At 45.4% G+C, this 20,343-nt stretch overlaps 1 protein-coding gene across 1 annotated transcript in view; it reads right to left on the bottom strand.

Moving 5' to 3' along the window:
- Positions 1-16,551, bottom strand: part of LOC134555926 (glypican-5-like) — a 339,079-nt gene extending 322,528 nt beyond the window's left edge. The window contains exon 1 of the mRNA XM_063407996.1: positions 16,256-16,551. Coding sequence (XP_063264066.1) covers positions 16,256-16,421 — 166 coding nt within the window. The 5' untranslated portion in view covers positions 16,422-16,551. The remainder of the gene's footprint in view (positions 1-16,255) is intronic.
- Between the last annotated feature and the right edge of the window lie 3,792 nt (positions 16,552-20,343).

The raw sequence follows: 20,343 nt of genomic DNA, 5'->3' as shown, positions 1-20,343 counted from the left end.
TGCCCACAGAACCTGTCTTGTGTCTGGACCCAATGAGCAAAAAAAGCATCTGGCTTCCCTAACCGAATGTCCCTGCAACTCACTGGAACCTACACAGACAGAAACCAGGCACAGCCTTCACTTCTCAAGGTCCCTCTCCTCTCCTCAGACAAGATTCCCATCTCCTGATCCTCCCCTGGCCTCTCAGCTCCCCTTGTCCCTGCCTTCCCCCAGTTTCTGCACACCTGTGGGACATCCTGGAGCAGCAGGGCATCTGGACACATTTCCCTGCCACAGCTTCCCTGCGAGGAGCAGCAGCTGCTGCAGGGAGAGACCTCCTTGTGTCATTCATCCTCAGTTTTCCAGGCTGCTTCTTACAAAGTCTGGCTGTACTCCGGAGGCTGAAGTCAAAGAGCTAAGAAGGCAGCTGCAGTCACTGTTCCTTGCCTCATGCCTGTTACCAGACCTCTGGCAGGAGGAACAGGGGATGGAACTCACACACAGCAGTAAAAAGTCCTGTAACACATCTACAAAGCACCTACAACTGGAGACTTTCCAGTGTTTCCCAGAACAGCCTGATTGTCAGTGGGGTGCTGGAAGATGCATCTTTGGCATCAATGCCAAACAGCCATGATGCTACTGCTAGTAAATAAATCTTGAAGGAACAGAGAGTGATTAACTTCCCACAGTTCACTACCCCCTCCCTCTGGGTCTTCCCTACACCAGCCCTAATCTCAGAACCAGCAAAATTTCAGCAGGCAAGCACAAAAGGCACCTTACAGAATTTCACTCCAAACTCTCACTGAACAGCTGAGCACCTGAGAACAGACTCAGCTTGGTACCTGCAGGCGCAGCAGGCAAGCACTGCCTGCACACCCAGGGATTGCACTGCGGCCATGGCTCCATGCCTTGCACTCCTATAGATGGGTGATGAATTCTTTAATGCTGATTACATTTAATAACTTCCCATGAGCCCACTGCTAAGTGAGATATTCTCTGAATGTGGATCTATCTGGGCAGCAGGACTGTGACTGCTAAAGAGCTTGCTAACTACATGTACATGCACATTCAAGATATTTACACTCTCAGAGATCCATCCTTTTTTCTCCTAGAGTTGATACAAAAGCATGAGGACTGATGTACATAAAGTACATTATAAAACAACTTAGGCTGGCAGAGACCAGTGGATCTTCAGCAAGGGGTGTCTACATTTACTGAAATGCCAAGTCCTTCCTCTGTTTTCCTGGGACAACGTGTATAACTGAATGCAGAGGTGAGAGAAAAATTGCAAGACCTTTAATTAATTTAGAGTCTGTTATGACTCATCTTTCATTATGTCTCATCACATTCCAAGCAGTAAACCCTGTATGTATTTTCCACCACCAAAAAACTCATAAATGCATACAAAATATTTTCTAGAGGAGTCCAGTAAATCTTCGTCCTCCCTATCATCCAAGGACAACAATGAACTATAATAGCTGCATTTCTGCTCTCCAGAGGGGATAGCATTTCACTGCCACAGAACCCTGCCTTACCTGAAGAATGGGGCACAGAAACCACAAGAGGTGGAAAGCCTGAAGTGGAACACAGTTTATAGCAAAACTGAATTGTGTTTAAATGAAAGAATTAGGTTTCTAACCCTGTACAGTAAGGGAAAAAACACCTTCCGAATGCAAATCACACAGCCTGCCTATCTAGTCCTACAGGGAGGACATAAAATTCTTTATGAGAGGTATGAATCACCTCATTCATCTCCACTTCAAACCCTAATGATAATTCAGACGTTAACTACTGTTTTACCAACTTTTTAATAGGAACTACCTCCTAATATGCTTTACCTGCTGTGGTAAGATCCATATAAGGTGGCAAAGCACAGGAAATTTCACAGATATTGACAGGTTCACGATAAAATATATTTCCTATTCTTCTTCATTTTATCTGTCAACATAAAAATCTGTAAGAAGGATGTTAGATGGAAACAAGAAACAAAAGCAAATAAAGGAATCAAGGGACTACGGGACATTTGGGCCACAGCCTCAGAAAGGGAAATTGCAAGAACTGTATTTGAGAGGAGAGGAATAGCAACTCCTCAATACTCCCTTTTCTCCCAAAATTTGTGTACTTCTGTTTTTGCCATCTCACTTGAAAGCCATACATGAAGCCAAATACTCAGACAACTGTTTTGTCTTCTTTAGAAATACATAGTAGTAACTTTACAACCCAAATGAATATTGCTTTCAATGAGCTTGTCCTGTAAGATTGTAATTTCATTTTTGTGTATGACTTAAGAATAAGAAATGGCTGATTTCTTTCAGATTTACCAGCATTTGAACAGATTTCTTTAGGATCCCATTCTCACTTTCATTATCTATTGTCAGGGGGAAGAAAGAGGAAAACTGTAAAATCCTAGGTAAAATAACTAAGAGTTTTAAGAAAACCACCCTGCATTCTTGATACTATTTACACAAAATAGCTGAACCAAAACTAAGCAACTGCTTACTAGACAAGACACCCCTCACCAGGGCCAATTCTTCAACTTCATCCCCCATGACACAGTAATTAATTAAAACAGGCTGCAGCAAGACTACAGCATCACAAGGTCTCTGCCTCTCGTTCCCTTTCTGTGGTTCCCTATGCAGACAATGCCACTGCTGTCACTGCTGTCACACTGGAATTTGATGCCACCAATAGGACCCACAAGCATTGGGAGCCATCCCACAGCAGGAGAGACAGGAAAAAGCTCAACACACGTGACAGTAACTGCAGAGGAACACTCACTCAGTATAACCGTGCAGAGGAACCAGCTGACAGCCCCACAGGTCACATACAAGATGCCAGGAGCCTGTTTTTAGTGGTCTAGGCTGAACCTAGATTTACGCTCACATCACTTCTCCCACACCAGACCACATGTGCAGGAAAGAGGAAAAGTAAAAATATCAGAAAGATTGGTTCAGCAGCCCCTGATGTCAATGGAGACACCCACTGGCATCAAGTCATGCAAAATAAGCAAAGTACAGTCAGAGAATGTACTCTGTAATTCTTGTGGGGATTTAGCAGTTTGAGACCAACACAGCTCTGCACCCAGAGAGCTTTGGCTCAAACTCTTGAGTAGATCCTGGAACAGGGATCACAGCCAGGAAACCCGAGAAAACCCGCCCTTATTAAGGAAAATCAAAGTTAAAGAGAAAAATTAACTTACAAAGAATTATGATTTAGAAACACTTTAATTACCTTAGAGTAACTTGCATTTGATTTCAGATGAGTGCTTGTGATTTTAGTTGCATGCATTCAATGAAAACCAATGGAAGGTCAAGCAGCTAAAAGCCCAAGCACATTGTGGAGCTGGTGACAGCATTCATTGGTCTAAACAGCAGCAAGGGCCACTAGCAAACCCTAACCATCTAACCCACATGAAATGAAGGGCTACAACATTATTTCCCCTTAAGCACACAGCAGTGCTTAGGATGGGACTGGCCCTCTGCCCTTTCTCATTGTTTTGGCTTTGCTTTGTTCTGTCTCCTAGACCATGGAGGATGTTCTGATTGTACCAGGAGCAGATAAGGAATGAAGAATTGGAGAATCACAGACCATCCACAATGAAACCCCACCCGAAGGGGCCATTTCCTGATTTCTCTGTACCAGCCATGTCCTTAAGCTGGAAAGCAGCCAAGCTCAGTGCTCAGGACACATTCCACCAGCCTCTCCAGGACCCCAGCAGTGTGTTCAGGAGGAAAACGTGTGTCTGTCTGGGACTTCTTGAGCCAGGATATTGGATTCTGAAACAGATGCTGCATCCAAAGGCTGAGGGGAGGCAGGAAGGTGTTCTAAATTAGAAACCTTTAAACTGAGGCCACAGACAAACAACTTCAAAACCCAGTGTGGAAACCTCTGATAGGCTCCTACATTTGGCAATACCAAAATGTACATTTGACCTCAGGCCAGCCCCTTAGGCTCCACACTTTGTTGCAGACATGAGAAGGAGGAAGATCTCTTCCATTAGCTTGCTCAGGCTAGTAAGCAATTCCTAGTGGAGAGTGCCCTCTGCTATGTGCATGTTCAGTGTTTTCCTGAGACCTGCTTTTGATTTGGACCTCTGCACCTGTTAGATAAATTAAGAAATCATGTTTCTTCCCTGACACCACTCCAACCGGGCACCTTCATAGCACACTGAAGTGATTATCCTTCTCTTTTCACTCGTGCTGTTCCACTGAGAGCACCCCTGGAGCTCTGGGGTGTCACGGAGCTGCCTGGAGCCAGCTGGACACAGGGACAGGCACTGCTGGCTCCGCTCAATGCGCCCCTGGGAACGCCGGGGCGGGCAGGGACGGCAGCCACCGAGACACCGCAGCCAAGCCGGCCCCAGGCAGCCCTTGCTGCTCAGCTCATGTTCTGGCACCTGTGATAGTGACTTAGAACAAACTTCCCAAACCTAAGCCAACAGCCCTGCCAACAAATGACACTGACACTTTTCATCCCAGTCGGGGTTTATTGCTATCAGAGAAGGCACAGCAGGTCTGTTACCAGCAAGGGGAAAGCTCCCAGTAAGCTTTAGATCCCAAGCAGGTACAGCCAAACCACAGCTGCTTTTTGGGGAATGCAAATGTTTAGATTTCCTGACATATCTAAAGCAAACCAGATTAGAAAGAGTAAATTTGATTATTGCAGTTTGAAACTGAAAATGCAATGCTTTAGCCAAATACAACTTTGGGCTGCTCTGAATGGTAACAGATATATTTTTTCCCCAAACTTCAAAACTAAGATTAGGAGATTAAAGCCAAGTCTTCTCTAAGCAGAAGTTTGAAAGCCTTTTTCTGAGAGCTGTGCTTCCAATTCCTTTTTTTTTAAAGCCCTACTCTGTTTTGGGAATCCAGTGGTTTTTCTACATATGCTTTGTTCTCTTGCCTTCACACTCATTACGCCACTCCTTTTAACCACCCATGTAAAAAGAGAAGGAACGCTGCACTTCTCAAAGCTGATCTTGTTGTGAGTTGCAGGGAGGGAATATTTTCACCACCATCACAGGGCAACCATGTGAAACCTGGGTGATGTTCCCCAAATATTACTTAGCAAGACCCTGCCTCTAAAAACATCACTCCAGCCTTCCAGTTCCCAATTTTTTGTGTTTCCTTATGGAAGGACAATGGAGCAGGAACACAGGACATAATGGTTTGAGATCTGATTAGAGGGATGGAGCACCTCTCCTACAATGAGAGCCTGAGTGAATTGGAATTGTTCAGCCTGCAGAAAGGAAGGGTTCGGGGTGATCTAATTATAGCCTTCCAGTATCTGAAAGGAACCTACCAAAAAGGAGAGTAATTATTGCCAAGAGCATGGAGTGACAGGACAAGGGGGAGTAGATTCAAACTCAGAGTAGGAAGAAATTCTCTGCTGTGAGGGTGGAAAGGCCCTGGCACAGGCTACCCAGAGAAGTTATGGATGTTCTGTCCCTGGAAATGTTCAAAGCCAGGGTGGACAGGGCTTGGAGCAACCTGGTGTAGTGGAAAGTGTCCCTGGGTTGGAACAAGATGATCTTTAAGGTCCCTTCCAACACAAACCATTCCATGATTTCACCTTCTGAGAGACTCTCAGGATGAGCCCTGTAAAGCACAGCCATGCAGCATTCTGCAGACAGACAGACATTCTTTGGGGAGACAAGACACAAGCTCTGATCTGGAGCAGTAGAGAACGATCAGAATTAGGGCACAGCATCATGCCAAAGATGGCCACAGTGCTGGCAGCACGGGACTGGATTAGAGGGATCTGCAGCATGCTGGAGCAAGACCAAATCCACCTGGGGACTTCAACTTAACCCTCATCTTTGAGCCTTTTTCAGCCATGAAGAACAACTTCCCTACACCAGTAACAATAAAACATTGCTCAAGAATTAACACCCCAAAACAGTGAAACACTGAAAAACAGAGGGTTAAGGACCAGAGCTCCCCTCAACCTGAGAAATTAGAGATACTCAGACTTGCTCTGGAAATCCCACGTCTATTTATTTGCAAGACTTAAAATTTTGATCACTTTCTTCTGTTCTCCATAGCCTAATTGCCACCTTGCCTACACACCTGCAATACACTGAACTACCTACCACCAGCAAAATCTAGGGTGAATATTTTATTTTAGGAGCAAATGCTCCACATCTCTCCAGGTATCTCCATGCTGCCTTTCTGCAACAATGCAGTTTCCCACTAGCAGCCTTGCAACTCAACTTCTGCTCAAAGTTTGATCACTTGAAAACTGCTTTTGCTGCATGCTCCCATCTACCACTATATGGCAAATCTGTGAATTTGTTATTTTGCCTTCCTGATCACGGAATTTGATATCGCCACACTCCATGTTTGTTCCTTCTTCACAATACTCAAACTTATAAAGGAGGAGGAAACCTATTCTTAGGGCTCAAACACCAAGTTATAATCCTTAGTGAGTCACCACATCTGGAATTCACTTCATTCATTCCAGGTGCATGGGACCCAAATTTAGTTTTGATTCATTTACACCAACAAGCTTATTGCTCTGGGACCAGTGCAAAAGCACAGAGCATTGTTTCAGAGCAGAACAAACCACAGCAGTTGTCAAATGAGTGTTTCTGCAAAGAGAAAGGTCCTAAGACTAGGATAACACTGCATTTTAGCAAGGAAGTGTTAGGTTTTGCATTAGGAAAAAACCTATGCAGTAGGGTAATTAAGCACTGGAACAAACAAACAAAAAAGGCTGTGATCTTCTCTCATTGATTTAAACAGTTTATTCTGGCCACAAGTAGAGGGAATGGACCAGATGATCACTTCAGGTCTCTTTCAGCACTATTTTCTGTTATTCTAATCTTTCAGCAGCTCTCAGCAGTGTATTTTTCTAATTACATCCAGTTTTCAACAGATTAGGCTCTCTTTATTCACATTTCCTAGCACAAACACCCAAAGCAAGCTGTTCCTGGACACCAGCTCCTTTGGCACTATGTTGCTGTACCTTTTGTGAGGATTTGGCCCTTAAGATCTCTCAAGAGTAGAGCTTTAATTTCACAGCACGGATCTTGCTCATTTTACTCCATATTTACCGAGAACAAAGGGAAGACTATGCAAATGCCCTGCTACTTAGACCTGAACAAAGTGGAAGCAAACATGTAGATGTGAATGGGAGACATAATGGTAGGAAAAAAAGCAGCCCTTTTCAAAAGTAAAATGACTTTGTCAGGGTCCCTTTGCACTACGTGCATGGATGATTTGTGACAAAACAAAAAAGTGCTAGCCTAGCACGTCACCCATGTCAGAGATTAGAGCACTTCAAAACCTTCAGTAGTTCAAGCACTTGCTGGAACTTGAAAGGCTTTCTTAGGCAGTGCTGAGCTTCTTTATGGCTTTTACACCACTTTGATGTGCACCTAAGAGTGAGGAATCTTAATCTGAAGGTTTCCTATGGAAACACCCATATTGTATAATAAATCAGAAAATCTCATCACCCTGATTAACGTTGAGTCAAAAGTTTGCAAAAGTTTTTTTGCCAGAAGTTAAAGATTCGGAGTCATTGTTTTGATACCCAAATAAGAACCTGAATTTCCAACCACTTTGTTACTTTCAAAAGCTTCTACAATAATGGCACTGGTGTAATAGTTCTGATCATTGACAAAGTATGGTGTGCAAGGAAGTAGGGGCTTATCCAAGTGTCTTCTCCCCCATTCTCACTCCCTCTTTAAAGCAAAGATTTAAAGTTTTCCTTAAAGGTAAGGGATCTGTGAAACACAATCAGTTTCTGCTGTGTTACAAAACCTCTTCTCTGAGTGCAAACATGGATGTGTAAACATCAGCTTCATTTTCCCCCCTCACTATACACCCTTAACCCCCAGGAGCATTAATGGGAATTATGCATGCATAACGAGCACAGAATAGTCCCCTTATGAATAGGGGCCTTGTTGGAACAATGAATACATTTAACCATTAACATCTAGGGATGTGCCCAACTATCCAATTTAACTAGCTGCCAAACAAAGCTACCATGACCTATCTGATATTGACAGGTTTGCAACTGCAGCTCTCTGAAATTTGTCCCTCATTTGTTTTTAAAGGAGGTGACAGTGGTCTGCGCGGGGGCTCTTTGTCACAAGGAGCTCCTCACAGGAGGATGGGCTCCACAACCCTGTCACATCCACCATGTGATGGAAGAACTCTGCAGAGGCAAAGACCATGACCCCAGGAAGCACGCAGAGTCATCAGAAGACCAAAGAATATATCTATGTATATATAATTTAAGTACATACATATGCTGGCCATAAGTATTAACAGACACTCAGTAAGAGCAGAGAAAGGCAGAATATGGCACAAAATCATATAAGAGATATAGGCTAAGAACTATATTTCAAAAGAAAAGAGTGGAAGGACAACTTCTAGGGGAATCATTTTGTCCTCTACAGGTCTGAAGTTCCTGTGCAATTGCCTGGCTACACTTGCTCTTTACTTGTATATTTTAGCTATCAAAATGCAAGACAGAACCTGAGGAAAGTATCAATGATACTCCCCTAAGACTTCTGAGTCCACAAAATAAATGTAATGGTATCATCTGAGATACTCAAAATTCCTCCATTGTCTTAAATTCTTTCTGTATTCTTCCAGTTTGTGCCTTGAAATTTCACAAGTTAAAACTTTACTCATTAATCACGCATGTATGAATACACTAAGAAGGTAATTAATAACCCTCCTTTAAAACTGATGTATTGAAAAGACTAAAATAGATTTTTTTCTCCTGGAAGTGTATGCATAGTGTGCCCCCATAAGAAAAGGCAAGGTTGGGATTGCTCCATCATAAATCATTTGTGTAACACTGTTGCTGCTCTGTGCTGTACAATGGCCCAGAGCCCCAGGAGGGTCCAGGACAGGCAAGCAATCCATAAAACTCATCTGTCAGACTGCCAGGGTCAGCCTTTGGGCAGCACCTTGGACACAAGTGACCACTGCTGACCCTGAGAGATCCTCTGGGTGCCACCCCACCGAGCTGTGGAGCTCCACCTGCCATCAGACACCACACACCTACTGCACCAGCATGGAATCAGCAGAGCCACCCGAGTTCCATTTCACATCCTGAAATAGGGAGGCAAACGTGGTCCTGAGGTTCTTTGACAGGGTGGTCTGACAGAGCAGTGTTGCTAAAGCAGCTCAGACACAAAGGGCTCATTGTGTCACCATCAGCATTGCCATAAAGAAAATTTAGCTGTTGTAAGGGACATTAAGAAGTGCCAGGGCAGGTTGGCACAGTCCTGCTATGGCTGCTCCACACACAACACAGGCAGTTCCCTGCCCACACCTCAGGGTCCAGCACACCTGGATCTGCAGACCACCCTGGCTCAGGAAGGACACACAGTGGGGAAAACCTTCTCCTCCTCACTCTGTGCTGTGGAATCCTGGGCACCTTAGCTTGAGGCTCTGGTTATTTTTGTGCATCTGAACAGAAGACACTGTGCAGAAATATTGTGTGTTTTGCCACCAAATAATATACTATGTTAAAACACTAAATCCTAACTGCTTGGCAGAAGATTTAAACAGGCTTGCCTCCCTGTCTTATTCTATCCTTAGGACAAATCATTAAATATTAGCTAGATGCTTTATTTCATCCATTGGTGCTGCTCAGAAGTTCTTTTTATGTGAACAAAGCAAATACCTTTAAATCTATCTTCATGGATATGAGGATGAACCTATCATCTTAAATACTGATAGCTAATCAACAGATTGATGCACTCCATATAAATTCTGTCACAGGCCTGGCTGCTGTGTGGGAACAGACTCTGACCCATCAAAATTTGTATTTTCCCCTAGAAGCAAAAGCTATGCTCTAAACTGGTATGTGATGAGCATGCATTTGAACTATTATTAAACATATGCCTCTTTATCATGTCATTTTATGCTTTCGTGGGACAAAGATTCAATTACAAAGACTTTACAGTATTTGGAATTCTAGCTCTAGTTTTATACCACTTAAAAACAAAACCATTTCACCACCCAGGGTGCATTTTACACAGATCCTCAGGCTATGACATTTTTCATGATTAATCCTTATAAGGGCTCTTATTTATTTTGATCTATTTTATTGACTTCTATAGCGATTATTGTGCCAACTTTGTTTCCACTTATCGCATTAGTACCTTTTCATTAGTACTGCCCTTTGGTCAAGAACTGTCTGCTCAGACCTGCCACACTGGCATGGGGGTGTGGGAACATTATTTTTCTATTATTTTCTGATAACAATCTGGTAGCAAAACTTCAGTGGCACGTAAGGTATCCCAGAGGCAGCTCTTGGGAGCCCACCAGTATTTTAGGATGAGTCATTTCTTATTAAGCTTGTTTTCCATCCCAAGGTCCAGTTCAGCTCCAGAATCAGCAGATCTTGAGCTGATCATTAAAAATAAAGATCCTTACATACTCTTATGAGCAGAGATTCCTCAGAGAATGAATAGACCATGTGAATTGTAGCAATACTTGACTCAGTCTGACAAGCAGACTGTGTGCTGGGAGAGAGAAGGTTCTCTGCTGGCTCTTGGATACCTTCCCAAGACATCTACAGGAAAGGCTGATCTGAGTGACTAAGTCATTTTTCTTCTCACCTGGACCAAATGCTCATGCAAGTCACCAAGGACACTGTTTTTTGGGGCTCATGGATATGAAAACTACAGGTTTCCATCTGGCAGTGGAACGGCAATTCCATCTTTATGAGGCATTAAGTAAGTTTAAACACATTTTTTCTGCCTATAGATTACTCCCAAGAGGGTATTGCAGAGTGGGCAGCTGGTCCTGCGTCAAACAGAAATTTAAGACATGGGAAAAGAAGGGGAAAAAAGATGTTACTGCTGGTGAGACTTTGCCTGTATCCACAGTCACCACCAGCTTCAGGTTAACACTTCTGGTGACAGTCTGAGCCTGAAGAGTGCTACAAAATCCTGAAAAGATTCATGAAGGAAGGATCCTTACTCCACAGGAGCTGCAGGCTGCAAAAGCAAAGCTTTCCTTCTACTCAGAAGGTATTTCAGCAAGCACAGACCACAGCCCCTGACTGCCCAGAGGCTGGATGAGAGAAGTGAAGGAAGGACAGCTTTCAGGTTCACCTTCCAGTTCAGAAAGCAACATCACTTCTAGCCTTTTCCCTCACCTAAGGAAAGAATTAAGTGAAAGTCAGCCTGAAGAAGTGAAGGTATGGCTCAGTGATATTTTTTCTGGCTGCAATCTACCACCCTTTCATGGGGGGGTTTCAGCAATAAAGCTGCTCACAATAACGTACCATGATGTAGTCTGTAGACAGGGAAACTGAGGCACAACTGTTCTGGGCTAATAGGAGAGGAACAAAGATGGGAACAGAATCCATCTCCCATTGGATCAGTCCACCCCCTCCAAAAGGTATCTCACCCCCTTTGTGATATAAATCACCTGTGTGTTCATAAATAAGCAAATACAAAGTGTAACAGGAAAAACACCTTCCATTGTAACAAGCTCCAAGGTAATACCAAGGACATTTCAAACTTGAGTAACAATCAGGTTTGTCCAAAAGAAACAGGAATATTTTTTGTGCCTTTTTTAACAACCTTAGCCATCCTATACAGCTCCTGTGCCTGTGCTCATCCAGCAATGTTTCCTCCCAGATGAACCCTTCATGCACCCTGCTGAAGCCAGTCCCACACACCCACATGTGCAGGTGGACAGAACATCCAGGTACAAACTGCAGCTCACACCACAGGGTTTTAGTCTCTCATTCTGATGGGGCAAAAACTTCCCAGAGCCAATACAGCAAATCCTTGTCTCCTCTGACATACAGGACACTGAAAGAATGTCACAGTGAGCAAAATGCCTTCCTGCACTACACCTTTACCAGGGGAACCTCAGTGTTCTCATTAGGGAGGCAGAAAATCTGAGCAGTAAGAAAAGAAAAACAGGAAAATAAAGTGTGGCATGACCCACTTCATAAGAAAATGGGCAATTTAATGGATATTCTTGGACATACACAAAATAGGGATCTAGCTCATGCTCCTTTCTCAACACACATGGGAGACAGAGTGAGGCAGGAAGAGATCCAGCCTAATGCATACACCACATGCAGCAAGGGGCTTCTGGTGGGAATCTAGGACTTTGTCATTATTCTGAAAGTAAAATAGTTTTAATGTATAAATTGTTAATGCACGTCCAGCTCTACAATGGGATATTCAATATATACACAGCAATGAACACTCCTGCTGACTTAAGGTGCAGGATGACATAGGAGAATAAAGCAGCTTTTAATAGAACAAAACCTGCCCTTCAGAAGCAAGTTCCTGAGCACAGCCTGGGCATCTTCTGTGCTCTTTGTAAACCAGTAGTACAACAAGATAAAACTAATCATCCCTTTGGTCGTTTTCTACAAGATGACTGTTTATAATGTAAAGAGTTCCTAAAATTCCTTCACAAATGACATATTTTCCATGCTTCCCAGAAATCAGCCCAGTTCTTCTCTCTCTACTTACCATATGTTTACAGACTGGGGTTTTTGCATGCTCAGACACTAGTCAACAAGCCAGATGGAGAACTGAGCATATGTGAATGAGCAGGACGTTCTCGTGGTTACATGATTACCAAAGGAATCACAAGAGGATTTTTATTCTGCTTCTGCTACAATTCACTGCCTGAATGTGGTCACATCACCGACTTCAGTTGGACTCGTTCAGTTCTCCTCCTGAGAACTTGGAAAGCAGTGACAGGCAGGCAACACCACGCTCCATGTCCCAGAAAAACCTGGGAGTGTCGGAACTCCTCCCAGAGCCCGTGCCAGGGCGCAGTGGAGGCTGTAACACAACCCAGGGCTCGCAGGGTATGGCAGCCCCCGCCCGGGAGCCATTCCAGACGGGGCAGCACGCATCAGGTTGGAGCTATCCAGACTCCCTGGAACCAAAGGCTTAGTCCCTTGGCAGGATTAACACAGCCCTTCATCCCTGGAGACAGCTTAGAATCCTCTCTCATCGAAATGTCAAACAAGGAGCTCCTACAGAAACATCCCAGCTTGGTCTGTGATAATCAAAGTACACGACTGGGGACATATTACCTCATTTCTCAGTCTGGGGAAGGCACAAAAAACCCTTCCTGTGGATCACAGCCAAGGCAGGAGTGCCTTTACCTGACCAATCTTTGCTATTTGCAGCAAATTACCCTTGAAACATGCCATTTGTTCCAAAAAAGTAGGGTAGCAGAGAAGCACAGATTCCATCAGAGGAGAAGAGAGTCTTATAGACAGACCAAGGAGATCTGCTGTTTAAAAAACACCTGCAGCTTGAACGTCTTACCCATCCCATATCCAAACGTGTCCTTAGCCCTGCACTCATCAATGGACTAGATCTCAGAGCAGAAAAATATCTCATGTCTTTTGGGGGAAGCTGTAGAAGAGAAATGTAAAAGAAAACTCCTGCTCATCTCTAAGAGCTCATTCAGGTGACAATTTTCAGGCAGGTTGCTGCCAGATTCACATAAAAACTTAAAAGCAAAAGCCTTTTTCTTCCCCTTAGGAGCCTTCCTCCTTCCCTTGCCCCTACCCTTTATCCAGGAGGCTGGCAGGTCCCAAACTCCACCTCACTTCAGGCCATGCTGACAGCTCTCTCCCACGCACTCAGCAATGCCAGCAACCTGGCTGCAGAGCAGGAGAGCCCAGGGAAGCAGCTCCCAGTCCCCAAGAGGCCCTATCCAGGATCCACCAGCTGACAGCTCCAGCACTGCGACCACAGCTAATTCCACAGCAGGGTGTGGGCTACTAATTCTCTCAGCTATTTCATTTGATTACAGGTGAAATGGGCACCACCCATAAGAGGAGACAGAAAATGTACACCTGATTGTCTGTCTGTCCCTCCCCGGGCACTGGGTTGGGCTTCTCTCCTTGACTGAGCTGCTGGTTTTCCTGAGGGGTATAAGAACCTAATAATCATTAAGAGTTTGCCCCCTGCCACATTTGTTGTATTAGCCTATAAATACCGGCTTGAGATTAGCCAAGGGCTTTCAACACTTTGGTGATTGAAAATATCAAGTACACAGACAACAGGACCGCAAAAGTTTCGGTTTTTTAGAGAAAAGAAGCCAAAACCAACATGCAGGTGAGTGAGGAGCACCCCAGAGCAGGGCAGGTCTGGGCCACACGAGCAGAAGTGAGCAGGAAGCTCCTGGCACTTCACTCAGGGCTCAATTCAGCCGAGCACGCTGTCCCCAGTGTCACCCCCAGCTGCCCACCACTCCTCCACTTTAGCTGACACCCAGCATCTCCAGGGGATGTGCTTCGACAAGTGTGTGGCATTAAAATGCATAATAAAATGAGCCTCAATGTCAGGAGAAATGTGCGTATATCAAGATATATTCACTGATAACAGCTGCCCATGAAAATGCTGGAAAACACTTCAGTATTTAATTAAAAGAGGGCACAAGACAGGAGGCATTACTGCCCAGCAAGGATCATTAAAGCACACAATGTTTGGTGGAGCAGAGTGATACTCAACGAACAGGGAAGATCAATATGCACCACTTTTCCTCAGCTCTGCTCCAACCCTCTTCAAAGGAAACCTTTACAAGCTAAAATTTAAAAGCGTATTACCCTCTATCACCCTTCTCTCTTGCCATTGCTTTTCTGAGAGCTTGTTATTTAACAGGGAAGTTGGATAGGACACAAGAAGACAATGAAGCCTTTCCACAGCAGGAGGGTTGGATCTAAATGAGCTTTAAAGTCCCTCCCAACTCAAACCATTCCATGATTCTGTGATTCTCTTCAGCATCACAGAACCTACACTTTCCTTCTGAAAGTAGGAAACTTTTTGAGAAAGTTTCCTCTACAGCACTAGAGTTTTATAGATAATATAAATGTATCAATTTAAAATTGGAGGAACTGCTCCCAGGTAGAACTCAGGAGACAGGGTTAAGCATCCATCAAAATGGATGAAAAGCCTTGTTTTGCCTCTCTTCTAGTTCTCCAAAACAACCACTGTCTGATGCCTCTATCAGCACAAAACAGCAATACCAGGCTTCAAAATGCCATTCCTGCAAATCTCTTCGTGCCAGAAAATGACAAACGATTCGTCCGCCACAGGTAACTCTACACCCCCGTGTCATCTCCACCACCTCATGCAAAGTGAAGATCACCAGCACTCTGCAGTCGATTACAGCCTCAAGAGATCAGCCCAATGGCCGATCAAATTTAATCCCCAAGACAGACAACCGTGCCAGAAAACATATCCATATTAGCTAGATGCTTTATTTCATCCATTGGTGCTGCTCCAAAACTCATCTAAGACAATAGGTCTTTCCATCAAACTCTGCAGCTTTTGAACTGAACCGTTCTCAAAAAAAATCAAAATAATAAAACAACGACCCAAACTGAAACTTGTACCACTGCACATGCATAGGCAATTGCAGTGGCATGAGGTAGCTAGAAATTGTGTTAGGAGATCGATGGTCTCTTTTTTATTCCAATGTCGGTAAACATTTTCTTTAAACAGATTCACTGAATTGTTTTGATTGGAAAGCATGTAAAAGTGAGGAATGTGACTTCATTATCTAGATACACGATACATACATGAGAGTTTAATTATGAAGTGCTTCATCCCCTTAGCAGGTTAGTTGTAGAATACGCAATAAAAAGAGTCTATTCTTACTATCTGTGTGTCACTTTCCCCTTTCAGTGCTGTCAGGCATTGTTCCCGACTGTGAAAAGGCAAAACGAAACACTCTGCTCATCAACTTTCTTAAGTGCTGCAGACTTACTGCTTAACTAAGCAAACGCCAAGTTCTGTTGGCCGTATCCCTCGAAGGTGTCACCTCTGCCTTTCCTTGTGTCAGCGCTCCCGAATTCATCCGCAAGAGATGACTCTTCCCCAGTCAGAACTTACAGTGAATTCCCCACCCGTCCGAGGAGCCCATATCTACCCCCAAACAAGCCCACCAAACTCCGGCTGCTGCCTCGCCGTGTGCCAGAGGGACCCTCCCGGGAGGACCGCTCTGCCCCGGGTATCGGCAGAGGATCGCGCCGCTCTGAGCCGGGTCGAACCCGCGCGGCTGGCGGTGCACACCGATACGCAACACCTGCACGATGTAACAGCGCAGGAGCCGCGCCGCTCTCCTCTCCCGGGAAAGGTTATCTCAGCCAGCTTCGCTGCCGCTCCCCGAGCCCGCAGGAAAGCCGCGCTGGCCGCAGGGAGCCGGGGCGGGACCCCGCGGGACCCCGGCTGAGGCGAGCCCGGCCCCGGCCCCCCGCCCCGCAAGCCTCCCGTCGCGGAGCGGCCACCCGCGGGTGCCTCGGTACTGACCGGCCGTGGGCACGTCGGGGACCAGCTTGAGGGGCCCGATCTGCCGCAGCTGGAACGCCGTCCGCACTTCGTGGCAGCTGGGGGACCTGCCCGCCGCCACCGCGCCGCACAGCCCCGCCGCCAGCAGCCACAGCCCTAGGACGGCGCGGCTCCCGCCGGCGGCCATCTCGCACCCCGGCCACGGCCGCGGGCGGCCCGAGCGCTGCGGGGCGCGGGCCCTCAGCCGGTCCCGGCAGCGCTGCCCCCGCCCGCCGCCCGCGCTCCTCCTCGGCGGGAGCGGCCGCCGCCCCTCCCCGCCCCTCCCCGCGGGGCCCGGGGGGCGCCGCCGCCCCCCGAGCGCGGCGGGGGCAGGGCCGGCGGCGAGCGCGGAGCCCCGGCCGGGCGGGGGCCGGGAGCCGGGCGGGGGGCGGCGGCAGCGCCGCGCTGCTGCCGCCCGGGCCCGCGGGACGCTCAAGTTTGCGCTGAGCATCGCTGCGGTGCGGTCCTGCGGAGTCACCCGGGAGCGCCGGGAGAGCGGAGATGCGCGCTCTCGGCGTCGGGTGTTGAGAACAGGTACCGAGAGCAAACCCAGCACGAGGTATACAGCCCCAAGCGCTGCAGGTTGTACACGCATTCACGGTTTGCTTCGATCCTCAAATTCCTAGCAGATGACACGGAAGGGTCTTGGTGAGTCAAGTGTTAACGCCAGCCAACAGTGCCTGCAGAGAATAGAAACTTTACCCCAGGAAACATATCCTTATACCAAACGCATATATAAATTGTTCGTTTGTGCCAAAGCCAGCAGCAGTTCCATCCTATGTGGTTTGGGGGCCATAGCCCCCTCCTGGGGATCACACCACCTTCAGAGAGGTGGTCTGCGATCTTTTCTCTGCCCTCAGCAAGCTTCAGTGTCAACTGCTTTACCACACGTTTGAGCACAGAACCATGCTCAACAACTGTGAACATTTTCCATTTCACAAAAACATTCAATTCCAGAGAAGCCAGACCCGAGCAGTCTCCCCCGAAGAGTCCCATTTGCACAGTCCCTCTCAGGCATATGGAGCACGTTACCAGCTACAAGAATGACTATTGTTTGAGGCAGTTACCTCTGATTTCTTGAAGGTTACTTGCAACCCTCAAGATGCTTCTAATGTGCTTCTGGAGCAGCGGGGGAGCCCACCTGCAGCTAATTTAACCATTATACATTCCCATAGGTAGTAATGAGAGGCTGAGCTCAAGTGCTGAAGTTGCCTGAGTTGTATTTTAATAGCTAGAATCGCAAATCCTTTAAGCAATTTACTTGTATTAACTTTGTTCCTATCAAGACGACAAGAGATTAATTTTCCCTTTTTTTTTTTTTTTTTTTTTTTTTTTTTGAGACTAAAAGCCCCAAACAATCTGATGTAGACCATTTAACTTGTAAACTAAAAGTAAAAACAAACTGGAAGAACAGACCAGCTGTATAATCAGGCTTCTTAATTCAAAAGAAGGGAACAAGTCACCTTGAAAGCCCTCTGCTCGCCCGTGTAGAGCTGCAGTCCCTGGCTCTTCCTGCAGTTTTCCAAGGTCACACAAGAGCCCAGGACACGATGGAGCAAGCCAGCACACCAAAAGGGCTGGCCCCCAGGAAATCCAGAGCCCATGGACACTGAGACAGGTTACACAGCCAGCAAGGCTGATGTTACACACACATATTAACAAATCCAGGTGGCAACAGGTACATTAGAGAGAGATGAGGGAATAATCAGCATCAGTGACAGAACAAATTAGCATCATAAGGCACAGTACCCCAATTGCCAAACTATGGTCAAGCATGTGGGTTTATGAACCCAAGGACAATGAACAAGTTGCCCCCAGTTGCATTTTGCTTAACCTCGGGCCCAATCCTAAAAGACTTTATTCTTACAATACCCCCATTGACTTCAGGGGGAGTTCTGCCAGAAAAGAAATGGCAGGATGATGGATCTGACAAATAATTTACTTGACAAATAACAGCGTTATTTGGCATATATGTGATTCTATGAATAGCATCAAGTCAGTCCTGTGCAAGGGCTTGAGGCATTTAATTCAGTGGGGTTTTTTGCTATTGTTTTCAGTGGGTGGCAAATTCAAATCCCTAGTTCTTTTCTAACATGATTTGTTTTAGTGCCACATCTTTATATGATGGATGTTCTTTTCATCACCTGTCTTTTTAAGTTATGTCACTTATTTGTAGTTTTTAATTGGTCCTCATTCTTAGCAGAGGACAGTCCATTACATCATCTCCAGTTCCCCTCGTCACCTCAAAATCCTGCTAAGGACCCAGAATTATTCCTGTGTCCAGCAGAAAACTCTGTGAACAGGAATGTGCATACATGTAAGGCTGGTTACTTCATTACACAAGGAAACATTTACGTTTCTTGTGATTTGTGGTATCTATACTGAGAAGAATTCAATAAAGATGGCATGTTACATTTTTCAGGCTGGAATTTGATTTTTTCCCCCTCTTCCAAAAGAAAGAAGCAGACCCTCCAAACACTGCTTAGGTGTATGTTTTTGCCACTGATTAAATCCATAAAAAGGAGGTGTAACAATGAGAAGTGGTTATCACCTGAGCAGCCCCAGGTGGTGTGCATGCACACAGTCCACAGGTAGAGGCTGGCCCTTGCATCCCGCGGGTGACACACTTGTCACACCTCCTGACACTGCTTAGGTGACAAATGAGAACCTTCTGGCACCACTGAGCATCCCAGCAAGTGAAAAGTGACAGGCACTTCAGGTGTCAGTCCCTACAAAGTGATCCTAAAAGCCAGTGTCATGTTTGACTTCCTAGAGGATGGGGAACACACACCACAGGCACAATACAAGGAATTCAGCTCCCATTTCCCCAAAACACGTGCTCCACATACAGCAGGGCAGTCAGGCTGGCTGTAGTGGAGGTAGGCAGGTGCTTAATGGCAAACACACGCCTGAGTGCTTTGCTGGAACAGGGCTACAGTTAACACGAGAGCTGTTTAGCCAATTATTGTACATGACATTCTACCACACTTGAGTAATTTGCTTGGAACAATCACAGTTTACCTTGTCAACAGGTGTCTTGTATTTTAACAAATGAATATTTATCAACTGTACATCACTGAGAACTGTATCAGTACTCCTTACAATGAATGGCCACATAAATCTGCCCAAACAATCTGCTCAGCCTAATCCTGCTAAAGTGACCACAGTACTCAGCATGAGCTCTGGATGTGTAAGAAAAGCTGGGATCAGGCCTAGAAACAGGGTTTTGTGTGCCTGCTGCCTCAGCCCTTCTCTGGTTGAATATAGCTGGAGCTTTGCCAGTGATTTAAATGGAAGCTGCACTAATTCCCTTATGTTTAAGATAAGCTCATCTCCAACTGGACTTTCCACCAATGGGACTTAATGGGCACGAGGTCTGCTCTTGCCAATTTGGCTTACAGAGGAGAGCTTTGCTGTTTGTGTCTCAGCCATTCCAGGAAAGCCAGCAATACCGCCTTTACAGCCTTGTTTTATCTTTGGAGGTCCAATTCTTCAAGGTACGTGTTTCACTGAACCACCTGAAGAACTCAGTGGACAGAAGTAAATATAAGGAACCTATTTATGTCATTGGGATAAGCCCAAATGACATGCTGATTTTCATTTAAAAAACAGCTCAATCAGCCTCAAAAGAAGTGTAAAATCCTGTAATTAAAACTAGTTTCCTTTTTCAGGTTTTTATAATTTTCTGGTGTTTCTTCTTTTAAGAAAGTTAAATTTATTTTCTGAAGACTATTTCAAGTCAGAGCAAACTTTAAAGCTGAGTATGAAATTTTAAATATAGATCTTAATAGTAAAAATTCGTGCATTAAATATTCATAAATGTGCCAAGACCAAAAAGCACTGCTATAAAATTACTTCTGGTGATTTTACTCAAAACTTTCTTATTCTGTTAAATGATGAACACTATGAAACTATTAGGAAAAATACCAGTCTAGGCCTACCATTGTTTTTTTTGTTTAGAGATCCCATTTTCTTCTCTTCTCCTTCCCCCCGAGTACTGAGCACAAAGAGAATGATCATGCTGCCACACTGTGAATTGTTTCCCATGCCGCATGTACTCCACACAGAAA

This window comes from Prinia subflava, chromosome 11 (assembly GCF_021018805.1).
Source record: "Prinia subflava isolate CZ2003 ecotype Zambia chromosome 11, Cam_Psub_1.2, whole genome shotgun sequence".
Classification (NCBI taxonomy): Eukaryota; Metazoa; Chordata; class Aves; order Passeriformes; family Cisticolidae; genus Prinia; species Prinia subflava.
This window is presented reverse-complemented; position numbering and strand designations above follow the sequence as displayed.